The following is a 19,844-nucleotide window of genomic DNA, read 5'->3' as shown; positions in this document are numbered from 1 at the left end:
ATCCTGTAGCACAAACTCAAAAAAGTTATGGAGAATAAGAGCACCTCCTCCCAGCTGCCCACTACACTGAGGCTAGGAAACACTGTCACCACCGATAAATCCACTATAATTGACCATTTCAATAAGCATTTTACTACGGCTGGCCATGCTTTCCACCTGGCAACCCCTACCCCGATCAACAGCCCTCAACCCCCCCCCCCCACACACAGCATCTCGCCCAAACCTCCCCCACCCAAATCCAGATAGTTGATATTCTGAAAGAGCTGCAAAATCTGGCCCCAACAAATCAGCCGGGCTAGACAATCTGGAACCTCTCTTTCTAAAATGATCTGCCGAAATTATTGCAACCCCTATTACTAGCCTGTTCAACCTCTCTTTCGTATCGTCAGATTCACATAGATTGGAAAGCTGGTCATCCCCCGCTTCAAAGGGGGAGACACTCTAGACCCAAACTGCTACAGAACTATATCTATTCTACTCTGCCTTTCTAAGGTCTTCGAAAGCCAAGTTAACAAACAGATTACTGACCATTTCGAATCCCACCATACCTTCGCCGCTATGCAATCTGGTTTCAGAGCTGGTCATGGGTGCACCTCAGCCACGCTTAAGGTCCTAAACGATACCATAACAGCCATCGATAAGAGACATTACTGTGCAGCCGTATTCATAGACCTGGCCAAGGCTTTCGACTCTCTCAATCACAACAGTCTTATTGGCAGACTCAACAGCCTTGGTTTCTCAAACGATTACCTCGCCTGGTTCACCAACTACTTCTCTGATAGAGTTCAGTGTGTCAAATCGGAGGGCCTGTTGTCCGGACCTCTGGCAGTCTCTATGGGGGTGCCACAGGGTTCAATTCTCAGGCCGACTCTCTTCTCTGTATACATCAATGACGTCGCTCTTGCTGTGTACGGCCCAGTACATCCCTGGTGCCAAGCTTCCTGACATCCAGGACCTTTATACTAGGTGTGTCAGAGGAAGGCCCGAAAAATTGTCAGACTCCAGTCACCCAAGTCATAGACTGTTCTCTCTGCTACTGCATGGCAAGCCGTACCGCAGCGCCAAGTCTAGTACCTAAAGGCTCCTTAACAGCTTCTACCCCCAAGCCATAAGACTGCTGAACAAATGGCCACCTGTACTATTTACATTGACCCCACCTCTGTTTTTACACTGCTGCTACTCTGTTTATCATCTATGCAGTCACTTTACAAATGACCTCAACTAACCTGTTCCCCCGCACATTGACTCGGTACCGGTACCCCCTGTATACAGCTTTGTTATTGCTATGTCATTTTCCTGTGTTACTTTTTGATTAGATTTTTTTTTACTATAGTTTATTTAGTAAATATTTTCTTAACTATTTCTTGAACTGCATTGTTGGTTAAGGGCTTGTAAGTAAGCATTTCACGGTAAGGTCCACACCTGCGACAAATACAATTTGATTTGATTGTGTCCGTGGTTCTAAGTGAAGTGGAATACTCTACATTAACCGTATTAATTCCTTCCATACAAAGCAGTATCACCTCGCCTCATACAACTCAGACCAGGTCACATCCCCTACCTCAGAACATAAGACAGCACAACACTCATTGAGATATTCTCACGGTATTCTAATTCTATATCAACATCATAACAACCTGAAACCAACAAAGGTGATTGTCATTTTGCATAGGCATCACACGCCCTCCATCCATCTCTCTCTAGTCTGGTTTTAATGTCTCAAAGCTCCAGAATTTGTACAATGTAGGTTAGAAACCTCTTGGAACAGGCCTATGAAACACTACCAAAGGCCTCCTACAAATACCTATTTTATTAACTTGAGTCTCTATAAAACTGCTGTGCTGTGACATTGTCAGTTAACGCCACAGGATTTCCTTCCTCTTATAGAAAGCCTTTTCATGTCTATGACATGTTGACCATTAAATTCCTATTCTCTACATCGGAATAAATGAAATATGGCCATTGGCTAATTTGCTTAAACAAACATCATGGAAACACAAGCAGCATTTACTTTGCTTGGTGATTGAATGGTACTTACCAGCGGAATAGCAGTGCAGAACAGACTTTCAGACCTACAGTACTTTGTACTAAATATGATGGTCCGTCAAATGAAGTATTTTCAGAAAACTCCCAATCACTTCCATGCAGAACATCCAATAAATCAATGCAGTTCCCAAAGAGTATTTGAAGTGAAACACTCCCAGTCACTTCATTAGTCATTACATGCATTTATTTGAGAGAGAGAGGAACAAAAAGAGTTGCCATACATATCTTTGTGATTACCAGCACATTTCAATTAATTTAACAAATAATAAAAAATGACCCAAAAAAATGTAAGCATTACAAATAGTGAGGGCAGCACAGCAATGACGATTTGGGTTGAAAAACAACCTGGTTGACCAGGGGAAATAGAACAGACGGATTGAAACAAGGGGCTCTATTCAACCAAAACCTATATCCAGAGGATCCCGCGGTTGTGACAAACCTGTATTCTTCTTGCACTGTAAGAAAGCACCTTTTGGATACCAGTTGAATAGGGCCCTTGGTAGCTGGCCCATAGGTTCCCAGCGTTGGGCGTTCAGGCTCACATGTCCTCAGTGTTGTTGGGAAGTTCACTCAAACTTTCACCCACATGTTTGTGTTCAAATCAATGTCCTCCTGGCCTACAAGAGTCTTAAGCAGTAGCTGCTGTTGGGTAATACAGTATATCTAGAAAGGAAAACACCAGCAGCCCCAGCGCCCCCAGGTGGCCATAGCTTAACCTAGCACAGTAGTGTTAAAGATGTGAAGTCTCAAAACAGGGATAGTCTCTCAGTCAGTGTGTTATCAGTGATGTCAACCACCATTCACACTGCCCCTCCTTAGGAAAACGTCCTTTTCGTTTATTTTCATAACTGCACTCCCTCCCTATTGCCATAACCGTTGATCCCTCCACCCAGCAGTCTCATTTACATCAGACCCCCCCCCCCCCCCAAAAAACAACATAATAATTGCTCTAATTTGAAACTGAAATATACACCAAAGGGGGGAAATCTTTAAAAGCAAACCTCATGGAAAATAACTAATAAAGAGGGAGAGAACAATAAATCACACAGAGTAAAAGGCTCATATAAAATAAATAAACGACTGATTTCTCCAAGCAGCAAAACAAAAGGAGATGAAATTTAAACCTAGTCGAGTCGAAGGCAACATTAATCCTGCGTTGAGCTGGGAAATGAGATGGCACAGTGTTGTACCGGCAGAAGACTGAAAGAAAGAGGGGAGGACACGACAGACAAAGTCGGAACTACTTTTTCTTGTTACTCCTATCGAGTGTCACACTACATTTAATCACTCTGGTCGGACAAACATGAAAATCCATCTGGAAAAGAATGTCTGATGACTGTCCGGTGGAGGAAAAAAAGGGTAGACTTACTCTGTAATGAACGGCATTACTCCATCAAGGCAGACATTTTGTTATCCAACATTTACAGAGGTTTCCAGAAGGCTTTAGATGAAAGTAACTCCGCCATCTCATCCAAAAATACATTTTGGACTGAGATGGTGTGTTTTTGGCAGATGACAGATGGTTTCGGTGTTCCAGAGCGTTGCTGGAGAGAGACTGGCGGGGACGATTCCTGAGGGGGGGGCCAAAGCGAACGGAAGGAACACAAAAGAAAGCAGAGTCACTTTGGCAGAGATCCCCTTACGAGGTGTGGGGGGGGACAAATACGCACAAAACAAATGCCTTCTCCTGTCACGCCTTCCTTGGTTATAAAACCCTCTGTGCCCAACTGTCATTGTCAGAGAATGACACACTAAAAAGCCAGTGGGTCCTCTTGGCTGGGTCCCACACTGTCACACAGCTGTGCACCTTCTCTTTCCTCCAGCAGAGGGCAATAGTAAGGTTTTGTGTCAGTGTGCACGCTCACCACACGATCAAGAACACAGGGTCGGGGTGGAGCAGGGGGTGAGCAGTGTGTCCTGTGTCTTGGGTTAGAGCAGTGATTAAGCCCCTCCTTCCCTCTCTACTTCTTTCTCACCCCCCGCTCCCTGCATGAATGTGGTTTCCTGATTGACGGAATGTAATGATAGGAAGAAAATCACACTAACCTTTTGCCTTCTTTTTTTTTTATTACTTTCTTTAAAATATAACGTGTGTGCGTTTCGGTTGAAAACGTAGTTAATTCCTTACGTGCTGTGATGAAGCTCAATGATTATTGTTTTGTGTCTTATTTTTTTATTTATTAGGTGTATTACTTAGATGACAACTGGTCCTCTGTTGTCATAGAGGTGGCGGTGGTGAGTTGTGGGATTATGACAACGGGAAAAAATTGTAGGAGCAACGAGTCACCGAGACACAGACGATACGAGTTCCTGTGTTCCTCTCTCCAACAAAACCACTGCAGAAGAAACAGAAAGGACCAACATTAGAGAACACATTGGCCGACCTACACTACATCAAATAACGACGTCTCATTTTGTGTGCGTTACCGCAAATGTGGCGTTGTAGTTAGTGTAGGTGTACCATGACACGGCTATGGTGCGTCTCTCCCAGTCTCCAGGCTGGCCTCCAGCAACAACTCCTCCAGGTCCTGACCACAGCTCAGTTCTGCTGTCACACTCACTGGAGAATGCACACACACACACACTTTGTCAGACGTTGTGTGTGTCTGCAGGTGTACTATGTGTGTGTGTGTACTGTATGCATGTGTCGGTCACAACCCTGTTGTCACACTACAGACAGGGTGTTCCCTCAGAGCCTGTGACTCACCGTGCTCCATCACACAGCTACCAGGCCCAGGCTTGGGGCCTTCGGGGTCCAGCAGGTGAAGGACGAACTCTGGCTTCAGCCCGTTGGGGAGGGCCGAGCCCACCACCTCCTCCACGCTCTCCCCCTCGTCTGTGGAGCTCTCGTCTGGGGACTCCTCTGCCTTGGGAGGGGAGCTACGGCCCTCCACCTCCAGAGCAGTGTCTGTCTCGGCTGGAACAGGTGAGGGCTCGGCGGGAAGGGTGGTCTGGGATTGCCCCTCTGGTTGGAGAGGCTGCTGCTGTAGTTGCTCTAGAACAGGATGTTGTTGTTGCTGCTGTTCCACCTGCACAGGAAGTGCCTGTTGTGCTAGTTGCTGCTGCTCCTCCTCTGACAGATATAGTTCCTGTTCTGCTTCTGCTACACTCTCCGTGGCTCCCTGCTCAGAGGGACTCTCTGGCACCACCTGTCGGTGTGCCTGTGGAAGTGTCTCTGCCGGTTCTGGGGGCAGAAGCTCAGAGTCTGGCTGCACTGTTTCAGGCTGTGACTGGAGTGGTGCTGTTAGAAGGAGATCCCCCAGGGGCTTAGTGTTAGACTGCATCGCTAGCTGAGGCGCTAACGGTTGCGGCGCTAACGGTTGCTGAACTGTGTCACTAGCCTGTTCCGGACTCTGTTCCTGCTGTGGAAGCCGTTCTGACTGCATCTCATCTTCCTCTGTGTTGGTTTGAGACTCTGCCTGTTCACGAAATGTCTCTTCTACTGGGTCCTGACTCTCCTCCTTTTCTCCCACCACCACCTCTCCTTCCAGCGCAGCTTCAGTGGACTGCTGTTCAACAGCAGACTGTTCTAGCCGGGGCTCTGTAGCTGTCTCTACCATCTGCTCTGTCTGTTGGGGTGATGCTAGTGATTGAGTGGCTACATCTTCTGTAGGAAGGGACAGTGTGTGTGATGGCTGGGCTGCTGTTCCTGGGCTCTGCTCTGCCAGTACAGGTTGCGAACTGTCTAGAACGCCCTCGACTTCCTCCTCTGTGGGTTGGGTTAGGAGGTTGGATGGTGGTTCTAGCGTCTCAGAAGGGTCATTAGGAGTCTCTACTACGGCCTCCTCGGAAGAAGGTTCCTCTGGCGCAACAGGACTCTTCTCCGTCTGTTTAGGATCTATTGTCTGTGGTTCATCTAAACTCTGGACCAGCCCCCGTGTCAGTGGCGTGGTTTGGGGTTGTGTCTGTTCTGTCAGGCTCGGTCTCACCTCCTGTGTCAGTGGCGTGGTCTGGGGTTGTGTCTGTTCCGTCAGGCTCTGTCTCACTTCCTGTGTCAGTGGCGTGGGCGTGGTCTGGGGTTGTGTCTGTTCTGTCAGGCTCTGTGTCACCTCCTGTGTCAGTGGCGTGGGCGTGGTCTGGGGTTGTGTCTGTTCCGTCAGGCTCGGTCTCACTTCCTGTGTCAGTGGCGTGGGCGTGGTCTGGGGTTGTGTCTGTTCTGTCAGGCTCTGTGTCACCTCCTGTGTCAGTGGCGTGGGCGTGGTCTGGGGTTGTGTCTGTTCCGTCAGGCTCTGTCTCACTTCCTGTGTCAGTGGTGTGGTCTGGGGTTGTATCTGTTCTGTCAGGCTCTGTGTCACCTCCTGTGTCAGCGGCGTGGGCGTGGTCTGGGGTTGTGTCTGTTCTGTTCTCACCTCCTCCTGTGAGGGTTGTGAAGGGGCCTGTGGTCGATGTGTGGTTTGCTTCACTAGTGACACCACTGGCTCCTTTGAGGCCTTGGGGTTGTGCATGCCAATCTTCCCCAGAACCTGCTGCTGGTCAGAGGGGCTCTCTACTCTGGTCACCATGAAGATCTTGTGGCCCCTCCCGGGGCTCGACACAGAGATACAGCGGCCCGGCGAAGGGGGCGTACCGGGGGGGCCCGTGGACTCCGTGACGGTGATCCCTGAAATGAAAGCCCCCGTAGCTGGTGGGGTAGAGGGGGCGGTTGGCATCTGTGAAGCACTGAGGGGGTGCTGGGTTGTCGCTGCCCGGAGTGAAGGGCCAGTGTGTTTGGGGACAGGGGAGACGGAGGGAGCTTTAGAGAGAACCACCTCTTCCTCCTCATCGTCGTCTGTGTCCGAGTCGGACTCCAACAGCAAAGGCAACACTATTCCCTCAGAGCGCACTGCCGATTGGCTGTCAGTCAGGCTCTCAGTGTCTTTTACTCCTTCCTCTCCTCCACTGTCTTTCCCATCTTTTTCAACATGCTCGCCGGAATCAGCTCCATCCTCCTTTTCGGTTCTGTCCTCGGTGGCGATCTCGGCCATGGAGGCCGAATGCATCTGCTGCTCGGTCTCCTCCTTCTCCTTGGCTAGGATGAAGTTCCGCTTGCAGCCGTTCTGGATCTCAGCCAGCAGGGAACGCTGCGTATCGATGAAGCTCTTCACCTGGGAGACGGAAGGAAAAAACAGAGGGATGAGAACAAGGAGAGATCGGGGGTTCATACGTTGATGTTCCCCCATCTACGTCAACCCTACTCCCCCCATTCCTACAAATTAATTTCCCCATTTATTTTCCCTGGACAACACAATTAATCTTGACAATGTGTTACAAAAGGGCAATTTGCATACAGTTCCCCCTCCTCTCTGTACTTCTCCCCATCACCACCACCCCCCCCCCCCTCTCACAGTCTCTTTCTTGGGCTCTCGGTCCAGGTCGAGGCGTAGGAGGGAGGTGTTGACTTTGAGGGCCAGGGAGAGGGCCATGAGGCCCCCCGTCTTGATCTCGTTCTCCCTCAGGTCCAGACGCAGCAGCCGGGGGCTCTCTGCGATGAACTCTGCCACTGCCACGGCACCTGACATACAGTACAGGGGGGGTGAGGTGGTGGTACAGGGCTCAGCTCAATGCCTTTTCACACACTAACAGCTCCGTTTACATGCACAATGAGCTAGGTTTTCAATCAAAATGTTTGTAATAGCTGTAAATAGCAAAATAAGGACACACACCCTCGCAGGACAGCTTGGTGGACGCCAGGCCAAGCCTGAGCACCGAGCGGTTGGAGATCAGCCCGTCCTTCAGCTTGTGGACCCCCTCGTTCCCCACAGAGTTATGGCCCAGATTTAGGGTCTCCAAACTCTGGGTACAGGGCTAGAGCGAGAGGAACAGGGTTTACACATAGGATAGGACAGTGGGCAGAAAATATACTGTGACGTACGAAGGAAAGTACAACACTGTACCACGAGATGGCTGTATCGATCACTTTGAAAATGTATATACAGTTGAAGTCAGAAGTTTACATAAACTTAGGTAGTAGTCATTAAAACTCGTTTTTCAACCACTCCACAAATTTCTTGCTAACAAACTATAGTTTTGACAAGTCGGTTAGGACATCTACTTTGTGCACGACACAAGTCATTTTTCCAACAATTGTTTACAGACAGATTATTTCACTGTATCACAATTCCAGTGGGTCAGAAGTTCACATACACTAAGTTGACTGTGCCTTTAAACAGCTTGGAATATTCCAGAAAATGATGTCATGGCTTTAGAAGCTTCTGATAGGCTAATTGACATAATTTGAGTCAATAGGAGGTGTACCTGTGGATGTATTTTAAGGCCTACCTTCAAACTCAGTGCCTCTTTGCTTGACATCATGGGAAAATCAAAAGAAATCAGCCAAGACCTCAGAAAAAAATGTATAGATATCCACAAGTCTGGTTCATCCTTGGGAGCAATTTCCAAACGCCTGAAGGTACCACGTTCATCTGTACAAACAATAGTACGCAAGTATAAACACCACGGGACCACGCAGCAGTCATAGCGCTCAGTAAGGACACGCGTTCTGTCTCCTAGAGATGAACGTACTTTGGTGCGAAATGTGCAAATCAATCCCAGAACAACAGCAAAGGACCTTGTGAAGATGCTGGAGGAAAAAGGTACAAAAGTCTCTATATCCACAGTAAAACGAGTCCTATATCCACATAACCTGAAAGGTCGCTCAGCAAGGAAGAAGCCACTGCTCCAAAACCACCATAAAAAAGCCAGACTACGGTTTACAACTGCACATGGGGACAAAGATGAGACTTTTTGGAGAAATGTCCTCTGGTCCGATGAAACAAAAATAGAACTGTTTGGCCATAATGACCATCGTTATGTTTGGAGGAAAAAGGGGGAGACTTGCAAGCCGAAGAACACCATCCCAACCGTGAAGCACGGGGGTGGCAGCATTATGTTGTGGGGGTGCTTTGCCGCAGGAGGGACTGGTGCACTTCACAAAGTAAATGGCATCATGAGGAAGGAAAATTTGGTGGATATATTGAAGCAACATCAGTCAGGAAGTTGAAGCTTGGTCGCAAATCACAAAGCCCTGACCTCAATCCTTTAGAAAATGTGTGGGCAGAACTGAAAAAGCATGTACGAGCAAGGAGGCCTACAAACCTGACTCAGTTACACCAGCTCTGTCAGGATTGAATGGGCCAAAATTCACCCAACTTATTGTGGGAAGCTTGTGGAAGTCTACACAACACGTTCGACCCAAGTTAAACAATTTAAAGGCAATGCTACCAAATACTAATTGAGTGTATGTAAACTTCTGACCCACTGGGAATGTGATGAAAGAAATAACTCATTCTCTCTACTATTATTCTGACATTTCACATTCTTAAAATACAGCGGTGATCCTAACTGACCTAAGACAGGGAATACTAGGATTAAATGTCAGGAATTGTGAAAAACGTAATTTAAATGTATTTGGCTAAGGTGTATGTGTATGTAAACTAGAGTCACAAAGTTCAAGTAACAGACATCTCAACATCAACTGTTCAGAAGAGACTGCGTGAAATCAGGCCTTCATGGCCGAATTGCTGCAAAGAAACCACTACTAAAGGACAACAACAAGAAGAGACTTGCTTGGGCCTAGAAACACGAGCAATGGACATTAGACCGGTGGAAATCTGTCCTTTGGTCTGATGAGTCCAAATTAGAGATTTTTCGTTCCAACCAGTGTGTCTTTGTGAGAAGAAGAGTAGATGAACGGATGATCTCCACATGTGTGGATCCCACCGTGAAGCATGGAAGAAGTGTGATTGTGTGGGGGTGCTTTGCTGGTGACACTGTCAGTGATTTATTTAGAATTTAAGGCACCCTTAACCAGCATGGCTACCACAGCATTCTGCAGCGATACTCCATCCCATCTGGTTTGTGCTCAGTGGGACTATAATTTGTTTTTCAACAGGACAATGACCCAACACACCTCAAGAATGTGTAAGGGCTATTTGACCAAGAAGGAGAGTGATGAGTGCTGCATCAGATGACCTGGCCTGCACAAATCACCCAACCTCAACCTAATTGAGATGGTTTGGGATGAGTTGGACTGCAGGGTGAAAGAAAAGCAGCCAACAAGTGCTCAGCATATGTGGGAAATCATCCAAGACTGTTGGAAAAGCATTCCAGGTGAAGCTGGTTGAGAGAATGCCAATAGTGTGCAAAGCTGTCATCACGGGTGGCTACTTTGAAGAAGCTAAAATATCAAATATTTTGATTTGTTTAACACTTTTTTGGTTACTACATGATTCCATATGTGTTATTTAATAAATGTCTTCACTATTATTCTACAATGTAGAAAATAGTAAAATAAAGAAAAACCCTTGAATGAGTAGGTGTTCTAAACCTACATGTACATGTGTCTCTCCCATTATGAGAGTGCAGTGGAGGAAGTCACAGACCTGCCAACTCTGTCCAACTTTTTATAAAGTACCACACGCGCGAGCCAAATTGGAGATTCAACTCGCAAATCTAGTGCAAAGGTATCTTAGAAGCATTGCCTCTACAGCTAATACCAGACACTCATTCTTCATCAGGCAGTCTTCTAAACTCCCGACTCCATTTAATGCCAAGATGTTTAGATTTATTTTTGATTATACTTTTGTAATGCTTTTTGTGAGGTGGATCATAATTACAGTACCAGTCTATCAGGTTGCGTGATCCTCGTAACGTTACGTGGAAAATACAACTAATGAGACGCAGAATTATATGTACAGTGGGGAGAACAAGTATTTGACACACTGCCGATTTTGCAGGTTTTCCTACTTACAAAGCATGTAGAGGTCTGTAATTTGTATCATAGGTACACTTCAACTGTGAGAGACGGAATCTAAAACAAAAATCCAGAAAATCACATTGTATGATTTTTAAGTAATTAATTTGCATTTTATTGCATGACATAAATATTTGATACATCAGAAAAGCAGAACTTAATATTTGGTACGGAAACCTTTGTTTGCAATTACAGATATCATACGTTTCCTGTAGTTCTTGACCAGGTTTACACACACTGCAGCAGGGATTTTGGCCCACTCCTCCATTACAGACCTTCTCCAGATCCTTCAGGTTTCGGGGCTGGTCGCTGGGCAATACAGACTTTCAGCTCCCTCCAAAGATTTTCTATTGGGTTCAGGTCTGGAGACTGGCTAGGCCACTCCAGGACCTCTACATGCTTTGTAAGTAGGAAAACCTGGAAAATCGGCAGTGTATCAAATACTACTTCTCCCCACTGTATATCATACTCGCACAAATGCGTCAAGTTATTTTTCATATTTGCATTTAATTTCTTTCACTAGCAAATGTGAGTGAACTGCTGGCACTTTAGAGCCCACTGAATGTCCATCTTATGTTCGAAAAGGGATTTGTTCATGTGTTTACGTACAGCTGACAGTCGGCAAACTCAGCGTCACAACAAACAGGAGGGGCAGACACGAGGTAGCTACGTCAAATAGTGATGTATTAATCTCCATGTCCATTGACACAAACTCCGTACATGTCTGTGTGTTGCAGCTCGAGAATCGGGATGTTAGATTTACTCAGTGGATTTATTAATTATTTAAAAAAATAGAAAACGACACATAAATCAAGCCCTATTAATTTCTGCGTACTTTTAACTTGGATCTCGTACCTGCGTACATGGACAGAGAATTACGTAGTTGGTACGCAAAATGCGTGCATGCTGGCAGGTCTGCAGTCATGGGATCTCTTGCATGAGTGTTAGAGGAATGTCCAGAGCGTGTCTTCTGCACCACTGGACCCAGTCCCTGATGGAAATGCTAGCTGACAGGCCTCTCCAAAGACCCGGAATCTCGTGTCTACGTGCCAACATTCCCAGAAGGCCTCAGTATTCCCAACACCCCCCCACACTCCTCAATCTAAAGGGACATCATTCTAGTAGGTGCTGCCTTTCATTTCTATATTTTGATATGGTGAGGTAGGAAGTATCAGTCGTACCAAACCTGTCCATCTGGGGGTCCGACTAAGCTTCATGCCAACTGGATAATATACAGTATAATCACAATTAGTGATGCACCGATATGACATTTTTGGCCGATACCGATATCCAATATTTTCCTTGCAAAAAAAACAGATGATGATAACCGATATTTAAAATACTAGCGTCTTTTTAAGCATTCTAGTACAGTTAAATAGTTAACACACACACACACGCCACTACAATCCCTGGTTCGAATCCAGGCTGTATCAACTCCGTCCGTGATTGGGAGTCCCATAGGGCGGCGCACAGTTGGCCCAGCGTCATCTGTAAATGTTAAATAATTTGTTCTTAACGGACTTGCCTAGTTAAATAAATGTTACACACACACACTGACCAAAAAGTTATTTTGTTGGCATTTACCTATGTCCCCATTACCAGTAAAACATAATCAAAACCTATTTCTTTCACTTACTTGCTGTTTCGTTGTTCATTTGATCAGTCGTTTCATTCTTAACCAGGATTTCTATGGAACGCCATTTGGGTCTTTGCGTGTCAAATAACACTATTTGACGTGTCAAATAACACAACATAATCTGTTTCAGTAGCTATAGTTAGCTAGGTTAGGAATGCTGTTTTGCGCAAAATTTTACGTGGCGTTATTACGCCATGCACCTACGTTATATAGGTATGCACCGTAGCTTTGGTTTTTAACGTTGGCGTTAAACTCGACGTCGGGCAGATACCGATGTTGGCATTTTTAGCTAATGTCGGCCGATATATCGTGCATCCCTAATCACAATATCATCCACTCTGTCTGAAAAACACGCTCCCTCAGGCCTGCTAGTCCTCCACACGGTCAAAACATGATCTTTCTCTATGATAAACGACTGTTGGGAGCAGCACTAGTATGAGCCACCATCCCACTGACTGACAGGCCTAGATATAGACATCACTACCATGCCTAATTCAAGGCCCAGCCTTTAAAGCTGAGCCCAGTTCTCCTGGCAACCGGATCTGTGATAATGGCCTGTACCCAGCTTCTCTGTCCTGACAGGACAAGCCTGAGACATGTCTATGGTTCTGCAGGGAACCCATAGGGATTCATAGTTTGTTTTATATGGGGGACATGTGAGGCAGGCTCCAGACACACACACACACACAGAACTGTTTAAATCAGCAGAGTACAGGGAGCACATGCAAACCACAGTTTCATCAACCCTAATGACTGTATTACCTTTGTATGTGTGTGTGCGCGCACATGAGTGCTGATGCAAAGCATCAGTGGAAGATGCTTGGCATTTCACTATACTTGTGCATGTGACATTAAAACACCTAATTTCTTGTTGTGTGTGTGTGTTTACCAGTGCAGCTGCGAGGTAGCCCATGCCGTTGTGCGTTAGCTGGTTGTTCCAGAGCACCAGAGTGACCAGGCCTTTCCTCTGTTCCTTCAGGCCTTCACAGACATAGGCCAGACCTGCACATCACACAGAGGGAGAGGTAGAGGGAGAGAGAGAGGTTAGGGCTAGACCTGTAGACCTGACCTTTTGGACTACGAGACGGAAAACTCAACACTGGGTTACGAGGTTGTCATGATGTGATAGAAAAGGTGTGTGAGAGAGAGAGAGACAACAGAGAGAGAATGAGCGCAAGAGAGAAAGAAAGGTTCAGACAGGGTGAGAAAGGGAGCGAGAGAGAGGACTGGACGAGAAACAGAGTGAAGAGGTTGGTGAGATGATAGCAGCGAGCTGTATCCCTACCAGAGTCCAGTATGTGGTTGTTGCGGAGGTCCAGTATCTGGATGTTGCAGTTGAACTTGAGCAGGTTGCCCAGCTGTGCCGAGTCCTGCAGGCCGTTCAGCTTGTTATCAGCCAAGTACAGCTCCCGTAGGTTCATGTTCATCTTCAGAGCCGTGGCTGGAGAGAGGGAGAGATGAGAGAGGGAGGGAGACACAAATGAGTAAAGGATGAGGAAATGGAGGCAAAAAAACTTCTCAGTTAACACAGTGATGATTTCCTGTCTCCCCTCTTCCCGTCCTGTTACCCAGCAGCATGAGTGGTCGTCCAGAGAGCCCAGCGTTCTCCAGGTGCAGCACAGCAAGACTGCCGCTGATGCGGAGAGCCCGTGCCACAAACGGGGCAGAGTGGTCCAGCAGGGGCGTGTTGCGGGCGTCAAGGTACTGCAGAGAGCTCGTCTGGGGACAGACAAAAACACAAACCAACATTTCAAAATCACATTTATTTTATTTAGCCCTTTTTACATACGCAGTTGTACAAAGAAAGGAGACCCATTTTCTACATCTCATACAGACATCCTCATGAGTCACTGACACAAATCAGAGGTAGAAACATTTTCTCCTCCGTGTAGACATGCTAACCCATGACAGCAGACCGTTTTGCGTGCGTCTTCGGTTAGCCGGCGATCTACAGCCCACGTACTGTACGCTGGGGCTAATATGGGCCGCCGGTAGCCTAGCGGTTAGAGCATTGTGCCAGTAACCGAAAGGTCGCTAGGGGAAAATTGTCGATGTGCCCTTAACCATGTGTGCACAAACACGCTCGTATAGAGGACGTCCTTGAAATATATATTGGATAATCCTCCCAGCATCCCTGGGTGTGGGAACAACGTGCGCAGGCAGGCAGGCGCGCGCACACACACACACACACACACTCCTTCGGGTTTAACTGTGACCTGACCTCTCTTCCATAATCCAGCAACCTCCCGTAATCTGTAATCAGAGCTCTGATAGTGATGACTCACGTCACAGCGCCAGTTAAGAGCATTATCCCCTGGCTGGGACTGAAAGCCAATACCATTATTCTCTAACAAATACATATGACTCCCATGCAGCGATGATGACATATTCATAGCCATGTCCAGACACGCACGGAACCTCTGCAAATGTAAAGGACGTCACGCTGCTTGCTCAGAGTACTGCTTCGCCTGCGATTCGGCTCAAAGGCTCAATCCCAGGACCTCTGCCTTGCAAACACGTGACCTCCCTCCTGAAGCGGCTCTATACATCACGCTATTGAAAACGGCCTTCCAATGGCGCATGGGGCGGCGCTTCACGCCGAGTAGTGAGTTTCACAGGTCCCCGTCTGCTACACTAACACGTATGCCAAAAAAAGCGCACGCGTGTGTGTGCATGGAGCATATGATTACAAAAAACCTTCGGCATGCCCGAGCATCCGATCGCTGCCCCAGGGGGTGCTTAAGGTGGAGACCGCAGGCAAGTCTCATCATCATACATGCCCAGGGGAGATGTCTTTCTAAAACCAACGTGGACTAAGTGTTAATGACTCACTGTGTTTCATCAACTCAGGGGATAGGGGATACGTTGCAAAACCCTTTGATTTAAATGCATTCAACACATGCTGCTGGAGTCTACCCATTGTGTCATTTAAGAGCCCATCACTTGCTTATTATGATTGCTAAATACTGCAAAATTTAAAAACACTTGACCCCAATCCCTAAAAGCCAAAATATTGGACTATAAATTGCACCTTCCTGTATTATACTTATGCTACAATGTTTATTCTATTCTACTGAGCCATTTACTTTATGCTTGTATTCTTAACTTTTCTTATTGGTTGTTGCTTTGTGTCGAGGAGGAACCTGCAAGTAAACATTTCGTTGGACGGTGTATACCATTTGTATCCCGTACATACGACTAATGAAACATTCAGAAAATCATTTCGAAAATACATAAAAGATAGTTGGTGATAACATCATGCATCACATCCTCTGTTCTACCATTCATTTCACTCCCCCAGAGGTCAAGACCTCTCACCTTCCTCATCATGTGGGCTGCGGCCTGCCAGCCGCGGGTGCCGATGTGCTTGTTGAAGGAAATGTTGAGGTGTGTGGCCGACTCATAGTACTCAATCATGTCAAAGAGAGCTGACGCACCCTGGGAGGAAGAGGGGAGAGACATGATTAGAGAGGGTCAAATGTTAGGCCACACTTTACACTGGCCTTATGTCCTAACTACTAAGATAAGATCATAAAAGAGAAATATTCCATAAACATATTACCTACAAGTGTTGCAGTATGTTATTAAAAAAAAAGGTAGAGAGGGGTGTTATGGGAGGAAGGGCTGACAGAGTTGTGCACAACCTCTTACTATGGAAATGGCTAGCCGGCTCAAGGGTGGTGGTGGGGGGGGGGGGGCCTGCTGGAACATACCACTGGTTGGTGAGTGTGCGTGTGGGCGAGATGACTGCGGCTAGGGCAGCAATAATACTGTGCCTGTGGAATTATTCATGCAAATCAAATCAAAGAGAACATTGTTTTTAATTAAATAAGCTAAGACAATGTTCCACCAGATTCTATCTGACCAGAACCATGACCGAGGACCGTCCAAAAGTAAAGAAACTAAACAAATAAGTCCTGATGGATGACCCTGACTGGCTGGTGTAGCTACAACACTACCTGAACAAGAATGGAGGACAGCCCAGTACGTCTCATTAACAATGAGCCTGATGAAGTGAGGCAGCTGGAAAAGGATAACACACTACAGAGCGACTGGGCTGGCCCATGGCTCTGCCGCAACCACTGCCTCTCTCATTCACCCACTCTTTCGCTGCCTTTCCCTCTGTCGCCCAGGTAGGCCTCCCTACAACCCCGTACCCTACCACGACCCTCTGCCTCGGGGGGAGACTCCGTGGTTGTGCCACTGAAACAAAGGTAAATATAGCTCACAGAGCCAGTTCGGTAACATTTTCAGGGCAGTCAGTGAGTGTGGTACTCAAGTGTGGGGGTGCGCCTGCATTTATACCGTGACGTATTTCTTCAGTACTGTCGGTGCATCTATGCATGCACACATGAATGTATAAAAGTGTAGGTCTACAGTATAGTCTGTTCAAGCATGGACAACACGTGTGTGCATTTACTGTACATGAGTGAGTAGCTCATGGAGCCAAGCCTACGAAAGGAAATAACTGGTCAGACTCAGCAGCGTCGGTTTGTGTCCCTCTGCTCTACAGTAGAGCTGTCTGTCTGTGTCTGACCGTCTGTGTGTGTGTCTCATTCACTCATCGAGCCAAGCCTACAAATATCTGTTTGAGGAAATAAGAAGTGGTCAGACTCAATAGAGCTCTGTCTGACCGTCTGTCCGTCTGTGTCTCTCAACCCAACCCCTCTCGAATGGTGTTTACACTCAGAGCTCTAGAGTAATCACACGACCCTCGGAAACACTAGACATCCTGTCAGAGGGAGGGAGGGAGAGGAAAACAGAGAGGGGGAATGACAGGACAGGGACATAGGAGGGGAAAAATAATGAGAAAGAGTTGGAGATGTGGTAAATGGAAGATAGGAGGGGAAAACCGGGAAGGGAGAAAAGAGGGAAAGAGAGTAAAGAGTGTGGACAAACATACATCTTCATCCAGGCTGGTCTGCTCCAGGTCCACTACTTTAAACTGGACCCTCTTGAACACCTCCTCCAGGGACTCACACGCCTTATAGTCCAGCTTCTCACCTGGAGGGACACACAGTTCCACCTAAAGTAAGACCGGTAGTGTGCGTGCGTGTCTTTGTATGCGTGCGTCTTAGTATAGGCTTACCTTTAAGGTCCAGGCATTCGTTTCGATGAGTTAGGTCTTTCAGCTCCTAAGAAACACAGTGGAACAGAACAACCCTCAGTCAGATACACAAACCCAATCATTCAGACAGACGACATAGCAGGAAAATGTCACCACACAGACAGACTTGACTTTGATCACATAAAAAGGTGACCAATTTGAACCCATGTAAATGAAAAACTGCTCCTGTGTACATAGACTTAAACCGTTGACACGAAGAACAGATCGGTAAAATACGATTGCTCAACGGGATTAATGTGTGTGTGTGTGCACTCTTACATCAGCAGAATACAACATCAAGCCAATACCTGCTTGAACAGACAGGAAAACAACAGACAAAGCATTTCTTCTGTTATCTGGACAATTGTCATAGTATGATAGTGTGCCAATAATAATATCCAGTGTCTTTTATCTGTTAAAATGTCTCAGATCTCCACATAGGTACAGGGTGATTCTTCCCGTTCACACACAGTGTGTGTGTGTGTGTGTGTGTGTGTGTGTGTGTGTGTGTGTGTGTTGTAACCAATGTTCCCTCATTTTTTCCGGCACTGAGTAAATATTGTCTGCTGAGCGCAAACTTGAAAGTTACTTGAACGTTGTGAAAATTCTGTGCAACTTCCAGCAAGCGTTTACTGTGAACACTGAGGCTGTACTTGCCTTAAGTTACAGTTTAAACAGTGGCAATGTAGGCTACTGTGGCTATTTGATCATAATGTAGGCCTACCAGAGTGGCCTACCATCAAAAACAATGGAAATATTATTCAGCCTACGGTAGCAGCCAATGTTTGGTCTTCAATGTAGGTCTACATTCCATGAGACAAAAAAACCTCGCTTTTTAAAGATGTCTAGAAATGTATACGGTTTGTGCTCTTGTAGGAAGCAATCCCTCCCCTGTTGCTAACTACAAATGATCTATAACTGGGCTAATAACTCAGTAACTAGCAAAGGATGTGAACAACATGTGCACACGTGGCTACATGCGCTTGTTTTTGAGATCAAAGCGAGAGCTGTATCTACTCACGACCGCTCATGCTGTAAACACAGTCCAGTTCAAAGTAAATGGTACAGACCCATATGTGATCCGTTTCAGGAAACTAGGTGTATGTCGCGGGTCACTACTTCACAGGAGTGCCGTCTGAATGTAAACTACATTTTTTAAAATCAAAATGCCTTCTCGAACATGTGAACTTTCATGTGCCTTGATAAACTTGTATGCCATCTGTAAATATTAATAAAATTGTTAAATTACGAGCCTAGTCGGTTTAGCCACAGAAAAAGGCCGCCACTTTCCTGATATCCATGATTGGCTGAGATAATGAGTGGGCTGGACATGCTGGCAGATGAGTTTGGATTGGTCAGTTTGGATTCCGTCTCTCACAGTTGAAGTGTACATATGATAAAAATTACAGACCTCTACATGCTTTGTAAGTAGGAAAACCTGCAAAATCGGCAGTGTATCAAATACTTGTTCTCCCCACTGTATATGTCAATTGTCTATTTTGCATATAGGCTTACTGCAGCTCTGATTGTTTATGCCGCAGCGGTCTGTGTAGAGTATGGGCTGAGTAGCGCGTGTCAATACAATAGAATCCTACTCCGATGCCTACGACAAAATCTCTTCCGTTATTTTTTCTTCTTTCCGGTATGTTGCATTGAAAGTGGCTACTATTGTGTTGAGTCAATCAAAATTGCCACAGTAAAGGGAAACGTTGATAGTGTTAACAGGGAAAACTCTAGAACAGTGGTCACCAACCTTTTCTGAGTCAAGATCACGGAGTCAAAAAGCAAGCAGAGATCTACCACTCAGATTTTTTTTTTTTTACATGACTTAAATGTAAGCCTATGCAACATTAACCAATTAAAAACAGTACAATAGCAATGAGGTTTGTGCAATAAGCTATAGGACCAATACATTATCACAGCATATTGGCTTTGCTTGAATTGGCCTGCCAATGCATTGTTGTTCGGGACATTTAAAAATATATATATTTCAAAATTTGAGGTAGGCTACATGATCTGTTGTTGTATTATTTGTGAAGTACAGCGGAGTGAGCATACATTTAAATAATTCGCTTTTTATTTTTCTGGGCTGATGGTGCCTGCCTCTGCTGGTCAGTCTCAGCGGAGGGAGAGAGCAGCAGACTGAGGGTCCGCCACTCAACGGCCCTCCGCTCTCCCTTTCCTCCACTGACACTGACCAAAAAGGAACACCGTCTTCCAGCTGGCAAATTATTTCTGCCTCATGCACAAACTCATGTTGTTACACCTGATTAGAAAAAGACCCAAGCCGCTAACAACAACAATGCAAGCCTATAGCTACACTT

General features: G+C 46.2%; 1 protein-coding gene across 2 annotated transcripts in view; it reads right to left on the bottom strand.

Moving 5' to 3' along the window:
• Nucleotides 1-2,212: 2,212 nt before the first annotated feature.
• LOC139549170 (protein phosphatase 1 regulatory subunit 37-like) overlaps nt 2,213-19,844 on the bottom strand; it is a 60,201-nt gene continuing 42,569 nt past the window's right edge. Inside the window, exons 3-13 of one of the 2 annotated variants that reach the window (XM_071359333.1) lie at nt 17,503-17,548; nt 17,317-17,417; nt 15,732-15,851; nt 13,982-14,132; nt 13,699-13,854; nt 13,303-13,415; nt 7,689-7,830; nt 7,371-7,537; nt 4,754-7,130; nt 4,474-4,606; nt 2,213-4,382 (exon numbers count right to left, since the gene is read on the bottom strand). In XM_071359333.1, coding sequence (XP_071215434.1) covers nt 4,518-4,606; nt 4,754-7,130; nt 7,371-7,537; nt 7,689-7,830; nt 13,303-13,415; nt 13,699-13,854; nt 13,982-14,132; nt 15,732-15,851; nt 17,317-17,417; nt 17,503-17,548 — 3,462 coding nt within the window. In that variant the 3' untranslated portion in view covers nt 2,213-4,382; nt 4,474-4,517. The remainder of the gene's footprint in view (nt 4,383-4,473; nt 4,607-4,753; nt 7,131-7,370; nt 7,538-7,688; nt 7,831-13,302; nt 13,416-13,698; nt 13,855-13,981; nt 14,133-15,731; nt 15,852-17,316; nt 17,418-17,502; nt 17,549-19,844) is intronic. The other variant, XM_071359332.1, reaches the window with a different exon arrangement.

This window comes from Salvelinus alpinus, chromosome 22 (genome assembly GCF_045679555.1).
Source record: "Salvelinus alpinus chromosome 22, SLU_Salpinus.1, whole genome shotgun sequence".
Classification (NCBI taxonomy): Eukaryota; Metazoa; Chordata; class Actinopteri; order Salmoniformes; family Salmonidae; genus Salvelinus; species Salvelinus alpinus.
This window is presented reverse-complemented; position numbering and strand designations above follow the sequence as displayed.